At 38.1% G+C, this 17,741-nt stretch overlaps 1 protein-coding gene across 1 annotated transcript in view; it reads left to right on the forward strand.

Annotated features, from left to right (window-relative positions):
• LOC107037577 overlaps positions 1-7,675 on the forward strand; it is a 59,116-nt gene extending 51,441 nt beyond the window's left edge. Inside the window, exons 5-7 of the mRNA XM_015256199.1 lie at positions 1,373-1,921; positions 3,061-3,495; positions 7,203-7,675. Of these exons, the coding sequence (XP_015111685.1) occupies positions 1,373-1,921; positions 3,061-3,495; positions 7,203-7,382 (1,164 nt within the window). The 3' untranslated portion in view covers positions 7,383-7,675. The remainder of the gene's footprint in view (positions 1-1,372; positions 1,922-3,060; positions 3,496-7,202) is intronic.
• Positions 7,676-17,741: the final 10,066 nt, after the last annotated feature.

Here is a 17,741-nt window from a genome sequence, read left to right on the forward strand (position 1 = left end):
TTGAAATAATTAGGGGGAACCAGGGAAAATGAGACCATTTGCCCTTGATGATCCCGCCCGTCTATCCCGGTTGACCCTCGTGACCCTTGAAATTGCAGAAAAATTTACTCCACACCTCAAATTTTCACGTGCCGCCGCCCCTGCGTGAGAGAACCCGACAATTATGTCTGTCACAAAAAAAAATTGAGAAGCATCATCACGTCTCCAAGTTGATTGCAAATGATTAGATGACGAGTCTCTCGTAAACCACTTGTCTCTTAAATTTACCGGCATTTGCGTAAAGCGCATCAACGCCGAACATTAGCTACTGACTCGCAGATCCAAAGATTACCTCGTTAAGTTGGCGTCACCGTTGATCCCGCTGCGTGCGGTTTTATTTGTTCTTATAAATCACAGATGATAAGACACTGAGGGACTTGTTACTCACGAATGATTTAAAAACGTCTAAGAACTTTTCCATAATCCCTGGGTACATGAGAGCGGGTAACTACGTGCAATGGCATTGAGACGTAAATAAAATTATTTGTCTTAGAGATGATGCCCACGGCCTCGTGGGTTTTCGATAGTCACCTGATCGATGAATTAAAATTTAATTCATCCATCCAATTCAAACCATCGATGAATTAAATTTTAATTAATGGCGATTAATAGAGCTCACCAACACCTACATTTGACAAAAAAAAATTCAGACATAAACACATACGGACGAGGTCTAAAAATTGCACTTTCGCACTTTTTGGATCATACTAAATCGATACACGGAGAGAAATATTCAGTAAAAATTACGGAACAATTCACGTAATCCGCAATGGGGAATCGTTTTCCGGCAATTTTTATAGGAATGGAAGAGAATAAATCTGAATCGCTTAGTGAATTTTGAAAGTACGAAATTGTCACGTAATTTTTCCCGAAGAAGTAAAATCTTACAGAAACATGCCTCCAAAATCAAAAATCCTTGAACGTTCAACAATTTTTATGAAGCTGGTGAGTTATTTCTCCGTTCCGTTGCGTAAAATTTCTCAATCGTTGGGGAAAAGTTACGGAACGACTTGTCCCCACAGCGGTGAGTCATCAGACGGCTGGTTAATTTTTACGGAACAAATCGCAGAATTTTTTACTTCGCTCGCGGATTACGTTTCGAAACTTAATTTCCACATTTTTTTTCTGGCAATTTTAATTCAATTTTTCTCTCCGTGTATAACACAAAAGATCCAAAACTTACATTTGAAAGATTACAAAGCTTTTATTCGGAAGCAACAGTAGTACTCCCCTGTTTAGTGTAGCTGCATGAAGACTGAGTATTGCAGTATTCACGCAGTTAATAATCCCAAATTAACGATCATCATTTACGATTTCTACGGGCTTTGTGCAGATGACCCTGTCTTCATTGTGCAGAGGTGGCAATGAGCTGTCTGAGGAGACAAGACGTAGTTTCGAGGCTTGGCTACAGCAGCAGCAGCAGATGGCTGGGCTGGGACCACCAAATTCACTGCTGTCATGTACTAACAATAACCGACAATTGCATAATCCGAGTCCTGGAGTGGAGTCCAGCGGCGTTGGAGGGGTTGGTCCTCACCATCCCGCGATGCTCCCTTACTCCCATAAAACTAGGATGAGAACAAGCTTCGATCCTGAGCTGGAGTTGCCCAGGTTGCAGAGGTGGTTTGCGGAGAATCAACATCCCTCCAGACAGCAGATACAGCGCTATGTGGCGGAATTGAACTCACTGGAGTCGAGACGAGGGAGAAAGCCACTTGACGTTAATAACGTGGTTTATTGGTTCAAGAATGCTAGGGCTGCGCAGAAGAGGGCGGAAACGAGGGGGATCAATGGGTATAGTCCACCTGGACTTAGTCCCAGGGGAGCTAGTATCGCCAGTATTGAGGATTGCTCGGATGAGGAGGAGGATTCAAGGCATCAGGTAACTTTTCTTCTCCCCAATTTTGTTTTAAAAACATTACACAGACGAAAAAATTTAACGGAACAACCTATGGAATTCGCTTCGCGTGCCTAAAACGTCCCTTTTCCACACATTGTGATGAAAAATATCGTTCGATACTCGTGGGAAAAGTGTTTTTTGAACAAAGGCTCCGACCGAAGGCTCGTGCTATAAACCTCTCACGAGCCAAAAAACTCTTTTCCGCACTCGTAATGAAATATACTATTTTGTAACCAGTGGGAGGTGGTTCACCTCCCACGGGTCAGAGAATACTTTTCCTACGAGTGTCAAACCCGATTTTTCATGTGTAAAATTTAACTTTACACACAAGTGATGAAATCACAATTTTTGACACCTCTGCGCGGGAAGTTCATACTTTCCTCCCGCTCATCATAGAGCAAAATACGAACTTTCCTTTGCAGGCGTGTCAAAAAATCGCGTGTGCACCTCAGGCGGAAAGTCTTTCCTTTCTGCCCTTGATGCACAATATACTATTACGGTGATTTTTTTTTTTATTTTTTATTTATGTATTAACCTACAATGGGTTATTTACAATCATTTGGGTGATGATTACATATCCATTTTACTTAGCTCGTTATATTACTTTAGTTACAGTAGTCTTTGGTCGTTTAGATTCTAATCTTGTTAGTTTTAATAAACTCGTGTATAATTTTAATAGGTTCTAGTCTTTTGAGAACGAGGAGTGAATCTATGGTAAAGGGCCTTGGACATTTGATTTTGATTAGCTGTTCAATCATTTTTTGTCTTCCCGTTGGAAATTGGGGACATTCCCAAAGTACATGATTGATGTCCTGAATTTCGGCTCCACAGGTGCACTCCTTGCTATTTACAATTCCAATTCGTTCTAGTGATTTGTTAAGGTGGTAATGATCTGATCTCGCTCTGTTAACCCAGACAACCAGATCTCTAGGAAGCTTTTTGCCTTGGTACCAGGGACGGCTATTATTTTTCCAGAAGTTCTTGAAATAAATTACGGTGATTTTGAATGCAATTTCCACTTCAACTTCAGAGAGCCTAAAAGACGACTTCGGGAAGACTTCGTCTAGTTTTTTCGCCTGAAATTATTTTTCTTCTATCAGTGCAATCTATTAATTTTTCAGTCGAATTCAGCGTCTCCTTGTCCAGCCGGAAGTCCGCCGGTAGTGGGTCCCTTATCCTTAACGACACGTTCCGAGGATCAGCGCCTCATAGCCCCGACATCAACTCCAACCTCGGCAACAACAACGTCAGCTCCGCTGGTGAAACGTGAGGATGACGGTGCAACCAGGGTATCATCCGGATCCGATGACGAGGACTCACCAGGCGGTGTGCCAACGACTCCACTACCTCCTGGTTTCTCCCTGGTACCCAGTCCCATGTTCGGTCACTCCATTATGTACATGTCACATTATCTACCGACCAGAGGCGGACCTGCTGGGTGCCCGGCTAGCATGCTCGATGAGAGGAGAAAACGTAATCGTACATTCATCGATCCTGTTACGGAAGTACCGAGACTGGAGAATTGGTTCGGCCACAACACTCACCCAAGTCATGCGGTAATTATCATTTGTTGAATACTTCGGCAATGTGACAACTGCATTTTCACGCGTTTACCAACTTGAGGGGCGAGTTTAGGTTTTGTTAATGCCCTTTCTTTCCGTCGATTCGATATTTCTTTTTTCAATTAGTTGTTTGTAATCATTATCATTGCAAAATCAATACGACCGATGAGAATCATATGTCCCAATTTATCAGACGTTAAATTTTCATGTTACAATGAACGATTTGCTCATGTTCTAATTGCTATGCTCACTGAATGAGATTTCAATCATAATTGGAGTTCAGTTCCTTCTAGAACACACTTTAGAGTGTGAATTTCTGGAATTCAGTGTTTGTTGATAGTCTGGTAAAAGTGCGTGCCCACACGTAATTCAATTAATCTGTTGTTCATCTCATCAATATAATTCCGTGTTTAGAATATTGTCAACTCGTGTGTTCAGCATCAAATTAAAAATTGAAACTTCATTTGGAATATTGAGTCACAGCTTCTTTTTATTCATATCAGAAATTTTGTATTTGGATATTAATATTCAGATTCTCCTATCCTTAACGTCAAAAATGTGAGATAATCTCATAATTCTAGCTATTAATTCTAATCAACTTTGTTCGAAGGAAATCTCAGTAAACGCAATATTAAGAAAGTAGAATTATTCCATTTTCCTCTGACAAATGATTTGGACAATTATGATTCGTTTATTCATGTTTCATAGAATTGTATTCAATTCTCTTGTTTGTTAGGCGGGCTTCATGAAAATTCGACACAAGACGATTGTACTCATGAAAACCGTCTTACCCGTCAAGCGGCTGGGGTGTCCATGTGCCCCGGGGTGTTGAGTCACAGTTTCTTTTGATTCGCATCAGAAATTTTGTATTTGGATATTAACATTATTTGTTCAAACTGAAAAAATCAATGATCATTCTCACTATATTGCATTCAGATTCTCCTATCCTTAACGTCAAAAATGTGAGATAATCTCATAATTCTAGCTATTAATTCTAATCAACTTTGTTCGAAGGAAATCTTAGTAAACGCAATATTAAGAAAGTAGAATTATTCCATTTTCCTCTGACAAATGATTTGGACAATTATGATTCGTTTATTCATGTTTCATAGAATTGTATTCAATTCTCTTGTTTGTTAGGCGGGCTTCATGAAAATTCGACACAAGACGATACTCATGAAAACCGTCTTACCCGTCAAGCGGCTGGGGTGTCCATGTGCCCCGGGGTGTTGAGTCACAGTTTCTTTTGATTCGCATCAGAAATTTTGTATTTGGATATTAACATTATTTGTTCAAACTGAAAAAATCAATCATCATTCTCACTATATTGCATTCAGATTCTCCTATCCTTAACGTCAAAAATGTGAGATAATCTCATAATTCTAGCTATTAATTCTAATCAACTTTGTTCGAAGGAAATCTTAGTAAACGCAATATTAAGAAAGTAGAATTATTCCATTTTCCTCTGACAAATGATTTGGACAATTATGATTCGTTTATTCATGTTTCATAGAATTGTATTCAATTCTCTTGTTTGTTAGGCGGGCTTCATGAAAATTCGACACAAGACGATTGTACTCATGAAAACCGTCTTACCCGTCAAGCGGCTGGGGTGTCCATGTGCCCCGGGGTGTTGAGTCACAGTTTCTTTTGATTCGCATCAGAAATTTTGTATTTGGATATTAACATTATTTGTTCAAACTGAAAAAATCAATCATCATTCTCACTATATTGCATTCAGATTCTCCTATCCTTAACGTCAAAAATGTGAGATAATCTCATAATTCTAGCTATTAATTCTAATCAACTTTGTTCGAAGGAAATCTTAGTAAACGCAATATTAAGAAAGTAGAATTATTCCATTTTCCTCTGACAAATGATTTGGACAATTATGATTCGTTTATTCATGTTTCATAGAATTGTATTCAATTCTCTTGTTTGTTAGGCGGGCTTCATGAAAATTCGACACAAGACGATTGTACTCATGAAAACCGTCTTACCCGTCAAGCGGCTGGGGTGTCCATGTGCCCCGGGGTGTTGAGTCACAGTTTCTTTTGATTCGCATCAGAAATTTTGTATTTGGATATTAACATTATTTGTTCAAACTGAAAAAATCAATCATCATTCTCACTATATTGCATTCAGATTCTCCTATCCTTAACGTCAAAAATGTGAGATAATCTCATAATTCTAGCTATTAATTCTAATCAACTTTGTTCGAAGGAAATCTTAGTAAACGCAATATTAAGAAAGTAGAATTATTCCATTTTCCTCTGACAAATGATTTGGACAATTATGATTCGTTTATTCATGTTTCATAGAATTGTATTCAATTCTCTTGTTTGTTAGGCGGGCTTCATGAAAATTCGACACAAGACGATTGTACTCATGAAAACCGTCTTACCCGTCAAGCGGCTGGGGTGTCCATGTGCCCCGGGGTGTTGAGTCACAGTTTCTTTTGATTCGCATCAGAAATTTTGTATTTGGATATTAACATTATTTGTTCAAACTGAAAAAATCAATCATCATTCTCACTATATTGCATTCAGATTCTCCTATCCTTAACGTCAAAAATGTGAGATAATCTCATAATTCTAGCTATTAATTCTAATCAACTTTGTTCGAAGGAAATCTTAGTAAACGCAATATTAAGAAAGTAGAATTATTCCATTTTCCTCTGACAAATGATTTGGACAATTATGATTCGTTTATTCATGTTTCATAGAATTGTATTCAATTCTCTTGTTTGTTAGGCGGGCTTCATGAAAATTCGACACAAGACGATTGTACTCATGAAAACCGTCTTACCCGTCAAGCGGCTGGGGTGTCCATGTGCCCCGGGGTGTTGAGTCACAGTTTCTTTTGATTCGCATCAGAAATTTTGTATTTGGATATTAACATTATTTGTTCAAACTGAAAAAATCAATCATCATTCTCACTATATTGCATTCAGATTCTCCTATCCTTAACGTCAAAAATGTGAGATAATCTCATAATTCTAGCTATTAATTCTAATCAACTTTGTTCGAAGGAAATCTTAGTAAACGCAATATTAAGAAAGTAGAATTATTCCATTTTCCTCTGACAAATGATTTGGACAATTATGATTCGTTTATTCATGTTTCATAGAATTGTATTCAATTCTCTTGTTTGTTAGGCGGGCTTCATGAAAATTCGACACAAGACGATTGTACTCATGAAAACCGTCTTACCCGTCAAGCGGCTGGGGTGTCCATGTGCCCCGGGGTGTTGAGTCACAGTTTCTTTTGATTCGCATCAGAAATTTTGTATTTGGATATTAACATTATTTGCTCAAACTGAAAAAATCAATCATCATTCTCACTATATTGCATTCAGATTCTCCTATCCTTAACGTCAAAAATGTGAGATAATCTCATAATTCTAGCTATTAATTCTAATCAACTTTGTTCGAAGGAAGTCTTAGTAAATGCAATATTAAGAAACTAGAATTATTCTATTTTCCTCTGAATTTTTCACCCCTGAATTTCACAATCGTGAATCCCTAATAATTGAGTTTTAAAGTCAAAACTTTTCTCCTGTTTTTTTTGAAGAATCACAATATTTTGCGTTCTGAGAAAGATATTGAACCGAATAAAATTTGAGCAAACTTTATCAAAAAAGTCTTGTCAGAGAAAATCCGTCGGAATATTAATGTTCAAATATTAAATTTTTTGTTCCAGTTGATCCTAAAATACACAGAGGAGTTGAATCGTATGCCATATCGTCAAAAATTTCCCCGCCTGGAGCCGAAGAACGTGCAATTTTGGTTTAAAAATCGACGCGCAAAGTGCAAGCGTCTGAAAATGGCGCTATTCGAGGGTGAATCACCCCAGCCCCACCCCTACGCCCACGCAGACTAGTCGACAGTGCTACTGCCCCGATTACTGAAGGCATTTCTCCAAGAGAAACACTTCCATAACCACGAAACGAGTTCAAAAAAGTGAGATTAGAGAGCAATTGTGCCCTCGTAGGTAACTAGTCCTGTCAACAATCGTACGAGGAAATAATCAACAAATCGATGGATAATCGATTCTAAAAAAATGTTAAACGCTAATAAATATTAAAATTGAAGAGGCTGTACTTTATTTGTAATTAAAACCAATAGCACCGAAATGTTATAATATACTATTATTGTCGTTATTAGATTTAAATCAATAGCATGGTGATTACTCAATTATTATAATAATTATTGCTACCACTGCTGATACGATTGAATGTAAATAATACAAGAAGAACAAATGATATTAAATAAAAACAGTACGCACCAAATTTGATTGTTCAGTTATTGACGAAACACCTGAATTTTTTTTAATTATTTTTTTTTGATAATAAAATAAAGACAATTAAAAAGATGACTTTGTCGAATGAAATTTACTCCGTTGGTCGCACCGTAAGCGCCGCGCTGCACCTGCATAAATCGACATAATGATTGTTAGATACAGATGATGCTTTGAGAGCATTCAATTCAGTCGATCGAAGAAAAAATCATTTCTTCCCCCACTATGAAATTACAACCAATCCGGTTCTTTACCCCCACTACTGAGGTTTCCGCCAATCAGAATCAGAGCAGCCGCACGCGGCGCCGAGCCAATCAGAGTTTTTTGCGTCTCATACTATCTATAAAAGTAGAGCTTTTCGGCCTCACGGACCAGACGCTCGGAGTCATCACTCGAGAAAAGACGCAGAGAAGCAGAAGAAGAAGAAGAAGAAGAAGAAGAAGACAAGCAGAAGACAAGGAGAAGAAGGAAAAGAAGAGAAGGAGCAGAAGGAGACGGACCCAGAGAATCCCGGAAATAGTCGAACAGCTGACAGGAACCAGATAGCCGGCAGGAGGGCGGCAGCCAACACAAGCGCTCCAGACGCCAGAGGCCCATACGGGAGAGCAGAATCTCCAGGCCATCAACTAAATCCTTACGAGTTTTTGGGCTCTCTACCCGAGTGGAAATTCTGTTCAGGTCTTGATCAGAAACTGATCAAGTCCGATCCGAAATTCTGATCAGGCGTGTTACGCCTCTGCCTTAGGTTTTCCCACTACGGTTTCTCCGCCTTCCATCATTAGGCATTAATTAAATTTAATTTTTTGAGAGAAAAAATTAGTAACTTCCTAGCCGGGAATCGAACCCGGGACCTCCCAATGTCGCGTCGGGTGCTCTTACCATCTGAGCTACCAGGACACTTACGAATTTCACTCTCAAATTGACTCATACCCGAGTGGAAATTCTGTTCAGGTCTTGATCAGAAACTGATCAAGTCCGATCCGAAATTCTGATCAGGCGTGTTACGCCTCTGCCTTAGGTTTTTCCACTAGGGTTTCTCCGCCTTCCATCATTAGGCATTAATTAAATTTAATTTTTTGAGAGAAAAAATTAGTAACTTCCTAGCCGGGAATCGAACCCGGGACCTCCCAATGTCGCGTCGGGTGCTCTTACCATCTGAGCTACCAGGACACTTACGAATTTCACTCTCAAATAGACTCATACCCGAGTGGAAATTCTGTTCAGGTCTTGATCAGAAACTGATCAAGTCCGATCCGAAATTCTGATCAGGCGTGTTACGCCACTGCCTTAGGTTTTTCCACTAGGGTACTCCACCGTCAAGAGGACTTCTCTCCTCGAAACGCCATCTCGGGGCCTTTTCAAGGACTTTTGGATTCTTCGAGTCTTGTCGCCTAGAAAATTCAACTTTTGCCTTCTGGAATAACTCAGGCGTCAAAAATCAAATATCAGAAATGAAGGGTTGAAAACCAAGGGTCATAAATGAAGGGTCAGAAAGTAAAGGTCACAAGGGTCCAACTAGGGATCATGGAGGTCATACGGGGGTTGGCGTGCGGAGCGAGCAGGGGGCGCCCTCTACTGCATATATACATCCGAACACGCTCTATTAATAGCGCATTCGAACTCCTGAGGCCTGAAACTAGTTATCCTGTGACAAAAAATTGAAAATTTCACATTTATCGGATCCAATCCTTCCATACGGAAGCAAAAATCGAAAAACGGCGGGGATTCCCTTCTTCTGCGACCACTCAAAAATTAATTAAACGTGCATTCATGATCGTAAATTACTGGAAACGTTCCCAACTGTTTTCTCCATTTTTTTATCAATTATTGGAATAAAGTTAGAACAGTAAAAATATATTTTGTCCCCTGAATTACGAGAAAACACGAGCTCTTAATTTTCCCCGATGAATGCAATCAGTTTCACACGATGAAGCATGACAAACGGGATGATACGTTTGTAAATGCACGTAATATTGTTCTATTGCGGCTAGAGATAGGTGAAACTGTAGACGAACGTTGTCTCTCCTCCTGAGCTTTCTCGAAATAACAACAAAAGGCAAGTTGCGGTAGCGCGGCATACACACGCTAGGCATCCGACCGAAATCTATCTAACCGAGATAAGACACCAGTGACTGAGAGACGTGTTTGTGAAGCGTTTCGAAATACCAGTAAATGGTGTAAGTCAACCCTAACTCAAGCGTCGACAATGATACGAATGATACAAATGGATGAATGACAGCATTGAAATCGGATGGGGGGCTGAGGGGCAAGTGTTCTCATTAATTTTCATCATCAATCATTCGTAATCGGAAGTTATTTAGGGATTGCCGAGTGAATCAATTAAAATTATTGATAGTTTAACGATAGTCTTGAATATGATTGGCATTGTTCTTCATTATTCAATGAAAGGACTTCATTTTAATTTAAATATGGATTATCTACTCGTGGATTTATCCAGAAGAGACAATCCTAAAGAGAAATGACATGAAATCAGTAGCGAAGTGGTAAACGCTTCAAGTCGATTTTGACTATTGAGCATTTTTCAGTGAATATCTCGGAATCTAAGGGAGGGAGCTACATTTTTATTAAGACCTTTTTTGTAGCACTTAATTTGCTCTAGAAAAAAGGTTATTACGAAAATTTCGTTATCTCCTTTAGATTCGGAGATATTCTTCAAAAACTCAACTAAGAGTTTTCACTTCACTACTGAAATAATTTCTATATGAGATGAAGAATGAAAAATCAGGAATTTAATGGCACAGGAATTATCAAATTAGGATGATTTTTGACTTTTGAGTAGTGAGCGTTCAAATTTTTCAGTGATTTTCTGCGATGATTTAAGCAATATTATGCGCCATAGTTGGAGCGAAATTATGTGCATGTAGCAATCAAACCGATAATTTCATCATCATGAAGAGCGGCATTAAATTTCCTATCAAGTCTCATTGACAGCTGCGTTACCGTTTTTAATTATGGCGAAAGCATCATACAAGCATCATATCTTGCAAGGGTCAAATTTCGCACAGAGTTAACAAATTTTGGATGAAATTTCCGGTACAATTCTTGCGGTAAAATTTTAATCGCGTTATAACTTCACTGGAATTGCAAGAAATTTCTTCATTAAAAATGCAAAATTTTGCGTAAACTAGCGCCACCCCTAGTGTTGATGCCCTTTCGTTATTATCCTTTTTTCAATTAATTGTTTATAATCATTCTCATTGCAAAAAGCAATGCGACCGGTGAGCATCATGTTCCAATTTATCAGCTGTTAAATTTTCATATTACAATAAATTATTTGCTCATGTTCTAATTCATATGCTCACTGAATACACTTTAGAGTGTGAATTTTTAGAATTCAATGTTTGTTGATACTCTGGTAAAAGGGCGTGCCCACACGGTTATCAATTTTTAGTTAGTTCACACGGTAATTAGATTAATCTGTTGTTCATCTCATCAATATAATTTCGTGCTCAGAATATTGTCATCTCGTGTTTTCAGCACCAAATTAAAAATTAAAACTTCATTTGGAATATTGAGTCACAGCTTCTTTTTATTCATATCAGGGATTTTATATTTGGATATTAATATTATTTGTTCAAAGTGAGAAAATCGATTATCATTTTCATTATATTGCATTCAGATTCTCCTATCCTTAACGTTAAAAATATGAGATCATCTCATAATTTTACCTATTAATTCTAATCAACTTTGTTCGAAGAAAACCGACCTGAATTATTCGGACAATTCTATCCATTTCTAGAAAGGAAATCAATTCCATGAAAATTGACAGAAATCAAGACAACTCAGGTCAATAAATTCTACAATTTTCAATGAATTGTGTTTTCTATGAAATTTGTTCATGCGCGTTAGATTTCATCATCAGAAATTTCTGAAATCCAGTGATTTATCCAGAAAAACTAGAAACCTTAGTCCCCTGTGTACCGAAAATAATCAATCCTGCCCAGCCTTCTCGACTTTGACGGCCATCAATAATAAACCCAAATTGAAAAAAAAATAAAAATGATAATCCAAAATCCCATCTGATGCTGATGAGAGCAAAGTACCAATTCTCAGTAGATCAAGAAGTGCAGAAGAAGGGGATTATAACCACGAGAGAGAAAGAGAGAGAAAGAGAACCTCCACCCGGCAAAGCGAAATCGACGGGGTTGAAAGCAACGTGGGTGAACCATTGGAGGGAGATAGACGGGGGGACGGATTGGGAGATTTTCAATTCCACCTAAGTAGGAATAACACAAAGATGACAGGATATCGTCGTTTATGATAAGGGCAGAGGTATCGTGAAGCCGAATAGAAATGTTCAAGTTGAAGTTTACGTGGTGGCTCCATGGACGAGTACCCAGTGAGGACTGGATTTAATGAGGATAGGCGGATTTGTCCAATTAAAACGTCTTACAAGGATCCATTCTCGGGGCCCCAACGAAAACCTAACGGTTTGCCTCTCTATCTTTTGGAAAACGTCGTCAGTTAATGCTCGAGCTGCCCCCATCCTCCTCCTCCCTTTACCTTCAACGTTTTCTTAGCCTGCTTGGGTTTCAGCGAAATATTCTTGAGATGAACAGAAATATGAAAGTAATGAGATGGTGTTGAGGCATCGTACATTTTTGCGGATTATTCAGCAAGATTATTGTACGGGGGGATTAATCAGTTCTTTATTGATCAACTGTCATTCGGAGAGGACGCACTGACAGAATTTTTTTGAAAATTACACGGAGAGGAACATTCAATAAAAATTAACAGAAAAAAACGTAAAAATTACGTTTCGAAACGTAATCCGCGAGCGAAGTAAAATTCAATACAAAGTGTGAGACGGAACTGAAATTGTACGAATCGCCACGTAAATTGTACGGTTTGTTCCGTAAAAATTAACCACCCGTAAAAATTAATCACCCAGAACCTAGAAATAACTCACTAGCTTCATAAAAATTGTTGAACGTTCAAGAATTTTTTATTTTAGAGGCATAATTCTGTAGTGAATTGGTAAACTAGGATAAGTGCATTTCAACTGAGGACAATTATCAAGCGATATCTCGTAAATAAAAACAGATATCGAAATTTTTGTCAGAAACTTTTTTGTAGCCCACATCTCCCTCTACAAAAAAGGTTCTAATAAAAATTTCGATATCTATTTTTATTTACGAGATATCGCTTGATAACTGTCCTCAGTTGAAATGCACTTATCCTAGTTTACCAATTCACTACAGAATAAGTCGGCAAGTTTCTGTAAGATTTTACGTCTTCGGGAAAAATTACGTGACAATTTTGTAGTTTGTTCGGTGATGAACCTGAAAATTCACTGCACGTTTCAGATTTCTTCTCTTCCATTCCTATAAAAATTTCCGGAAAACGATTTCCCATTGCAGGTTACGTGAATTGTTCCGTAATTTTTACTGAATATTTCTCTCCGTGCAAGCAATAGTTGCACTTGAATTACCAATGTTGTGAATTTGAAGCCAATTTAAGGTCAAATCGGTCATGGAATCTCTCATTCAGTATGAACACTCAGGATTATTGGGTTTTCCAGGCTAGATTGTCTCTGAAATTTCGGTGACATCTGGAATTTTCAAATTCATTGCGGAAATTGAACATCACATCCAACTGAATTTTCAGCGGATTGAAAATTCAGGGAAATCGTTGTTTGAATTTTCAAATTATTTAATAATTTTCATTATCATGTGGACCTGAAAATTGTAATTCTATCGCAATACTCTAGAATTCAACTGAGTTTTCAATAACAAAATACATGAAAATTACGTGTGAATGAGTGATTGTTAAAAATTTCAAGATTTTTTACCTGAAAACTAATTTTCTAACAGTGTGAGTTTGATCGGAGATGGACTGAGATTCTCCTTCTTGCCGTCCTCACAATTCAGTAGCAAAACGGTGAAATGCTTCAAGTCGATTTTGACTGTTGGCCAGTTTTCATTGAATATCTGAGAATCTAAGGGGAATAGCAAAATTTTTGTTATGACCTTTTTAATACAGCGCATTGAGGACTACAAAAAAGGTTATGACAAAAATTTCGTTATCTCCCTCAGGTTCGGAGAAATTTCTCGAAAACTCAGCTAAGGGCTAAGTCGACTTAAGGTATATCTGAAGACAATACCATTCAAAAGTTAGTCCGTATGGATTTCCGAAAAAATTCTAAATGACTTAATTTCTTGCATTCTCATATGCTTTTTGCTGATGAAGGCTGTAATAACTGTTTGAATCAAATAAGAAATTATTTCTTAATTAATTATTTGAATCAAAGAAGAAATGATTTCACGAACTTTCCATTTTTTAGAGTTTAATATCGAGTTCTCATTTTCAATTCGAGATATTAAATATTATTATACGGGCAATATTATTCCTCATGCATTTTTTAGAACGGGTATAAATGATAATAATTTTTATTTATTCATTCGACTGAAATTGAACAATTGTTAAGTCATAAAAGTTCCGTCTTGTAACATGAACCAAAAAATATTAAAAAATGTCGATTGTTCCTAAAGCAAAATGCAGAATCGATTCGACAGCCTCAAAGAACAATACAAATTCATTTGTAAATGAAAACCGGTAATTTTCGAAAATCGTTAATAAAACAATATCTCGACATTTTCAACATCCGTTAACCAAGTGTAAATGGCAGAGAATGGTTATAATATTATCTTGGAAATGTCCGGCATTGACTATGGAAACAGAATAGTTAGGCATATCCTAACCGGTTAGATATGGGGAAGAAGAAACGTTGAGTCGAGGACACACCGAACTGGAGATGGGAATATAGCTTGGTACGGCTGGGCCTGCCATTATTCAGGAACTTTGCTGACAGCTCCCCGGATAGGAAGATAAGGTACGTACTCTGAATACCCAATGCCTCGCACAATGCAAACCTCTCGGTTTGAGTCAGGTGGTTATGTATGTGTCATCTAGTCATGTGTCTCAGTCTTCAGCGATGAATTTTATTAAAGTATATCCAGAGTTATATATCTTCGCTGGGTTTTTTGCATATTATCAAATTAGCATTTCTGGCGCCCTTCGACAATTTTTTGACAAACTGCGGAGATAAGGGGATCATCTTTACAGCTGACATTTCAAATTTTGGGTGAGTTGTGGAGTGGCGAAACGAATAGGGGCGAATGTATGTGATTGTCTGGTAAATGAGCAATTTCGAGCGAATCTGATTCTTAACACTCTATCTTTTCTTTTGACGTCTGGGTTGACAGAAGGAAAACAATCAAATTGCCCTCATATTGCCTTGGCAATTGGGAATTTTCTATTTTGATCAGCAATCCCAATTCAGTAGCGAAGTGGTCAATTGGTTTAAGTCAATTTAGTCTTCAGTTGAGTTTTCCAGAAATATTTCCGAATTTAAGGGAGATAGCGAAATTTTTATAATAACCTTTTTTGTAGAGCGAATTGAGTGCTGCTAAAAAAGTTATGAGGAAAATTTTGCTATCTCGCTTAGATTTCGAGATATTCATTGAAAACTGGCCAATAGCCAAAATCGACTTGAATCGTTTGACCACTTCGCTACTAATTATAGAACACTGAAACTTCAAGGAAAAATGTAGAAATTTTGACGACGACTGGAGAAGCTGCACTGTTGGAAAAAAAGAGATTTCAAGGACAGTTGAGTACTAATTTTTAGGACAGTGACACTGAATGCGATTTAGGGGAAAAAATTATAAACTCTCAGGTTTCACTGAAAATTCAATAAAATTCCAAAATTTTGAGCAGCATAAAGACGACAATTCCTTGATTTCTTTGAATTTCCAATCTAATACAAATGTTCTGCGCCAAATTAAATTGAATTTTCACTAAAGTCTGAAATTTCCTGATTTTTCCCCACTAAATCGCATTCAGTGTAACTGTCCTAAAAATTAAGAATATATTTACCGGAATTTTCTGGGTTTTGATTCATTTTCAGGGAAAAATGGAACTGAAATTTACAGTTCTCGTTGATTTTTTCCCGAAATTTTGGATTTTCAGTGGCGAAATTCCTTGAAATTTCAGTGGTAATTAAATTCGATAAAAATTTCCAAAAAGTGTACCGGAAATTTCAGACAAAAATTTTTAACAGCGCAGTACCTGTGCCGCCCAGGAAGCAATTTTTTTCTTTTTTTATCATGCAAATATTTGATAACAACGAGTACTTTCAACAGAAATTTTCAATTTTCTACCGTGGAAACATCGTCAAAAAATCCAAGTCATTTCCTACCGAATTCTTAAAATATTTCGACTCCAGAATTTAAGATTTTTCAAATTTTCAGTTGTTCCATAATTGAATGGAGTGCGAAATATATGTTCGTTGTACATTTCCACATCCATTGCGACATTTTCGATAGCGGAAAAATATATTCATTTATCAGCCTCTGCGTCTGTGGGTAATTCCGCCCAGAGTTTGTGGGTAATGCCGCCCAGGGTTTCTATAGGGCCGCTAGACTCTGCAGCTAGAGGGCGGTCGAGTGACAGCTCGATTGTTTGGGGTAGTCGGTGGCCACTGGAACATCGGGTAAATTCAGGATAATTTATTATTATTCACGTGAAATCTTTCTCAAAATGGAGCCAAAGAATGGAAACGAAGGATGAAAATAGGAAAAATTATAACAGTTGGTCTGGCGGGCGGTATTACCCTCAAAGTTCGATTCCATCGCTCACTGGCCGATGACAATTGAATTACATAATTAAATATGTTTAAAGTTAATAAAAAATCCCTCGTCTTGAAAAAAATTCATGTCAGTTGCTTGAATTGATTGACTTCTGTCATTCAAGCCGGAACTCTCAATGCACCGAGCTGAGAAGGTTAATAAGAGGTTTATGAAGTATTAAATGGAGTGGACTCCGTCTGGATTTCAAAGGAGGCAAGATATGAAGTTAAAGAAAGAAATGGGGAATGAGGAATTTGAGAGGCTTGCAAATTAGCCGCAGGATCGGCCTCTCATAATCCGGTGGGAGAGGGATGCAATCTCTGGGGGCAGATGAGGTCTTACAAATGAAGTCTCGCATTTTTTTTCCTCCTGTCTCCACAACTTCCTCATTCTTTAATCTCTTCGAATGACAAAGATTTGTCTGCAGTACTCCTTGAAAAATTACCAATTGATTTTATCTTTCATAAAAATGAATAACAACAACGAGAACTAAATTAGAATTTCCCAAATTTATCGTTTGTTTGGAGGTTTGTAATACCCAAAAAACACAAACTTCATTTTGAGAATTATGATATCAATGTGAGAGAGGAATTTCTGGAAGATTTTTAATGTTTCAAATTGAAAATTTCAAAAGTCTCAAGTTGAGACTTGAAAGTTGCCCCTGGTTGAGACTTTCGGAGTCTCAAGTCGAGACTTTTAAAAGAATATTGAAAATTCACACGCATTTGTTACTCAAATTTCAAAAAACTCCTGACATTGCATTTTAAGACCTTCAAAACATAAAAATAATCTATTATCCATTTGCCCTCCAGAAAATCGCCCTCACCTCTCGCCATGCACCCCACCCTGACTTGATCAACGACCCATTACGTCATTCCCCGAAATTAGCCACCCCGTAAGTCCATAATACACCGCTCCCCCTCCCCCGCGACCCTCCACCCCGTAATATCCCCTGATTGGTCCAAACCCCGTCCACTACATCCGAAAAACTGATCGCCACAGTCGACCGATCACGCCCGCTTAGCTCGCCTCAAGAAGCATCGCCGAGGCCGCCAAGTGGACACCCAGATAAAGCGCCACGACGGAAAAACAAAAAGGAGTTGAATCCACAGAGGGCACTTCTCCACTACCGTAAATAAAAGAAATCCTTGTAATGGCTTTCGCCAGGGGTTTTCCCTCGGTCCCCTACCTCGTTCGTGCCCTCGAGGCCCTCAGATCGAGGGTTTATTAAGCCTTCCCTGCAAACCCATTCCAATGGAATCTTAAGCATCAACCCCCGCCCCCCCCCCCC

The sequence above is a fragment of the Diachasma alloeum genome, unplaced genomic scaffold (assembly GCF_001412515.2).
Source record: "Diachasma alloeum isolate Michigan unplaced genomic scaffold, Dall2.0 Dall_scaffold_00256, whole genome shotgun sequence".
Classification (NCBI taxonomy): Eukaryota; Metazoa; Arthropoda; class Insecta; order Hymenoptera; family Braconidae; genus Diachasma; species Diachasma alloeum.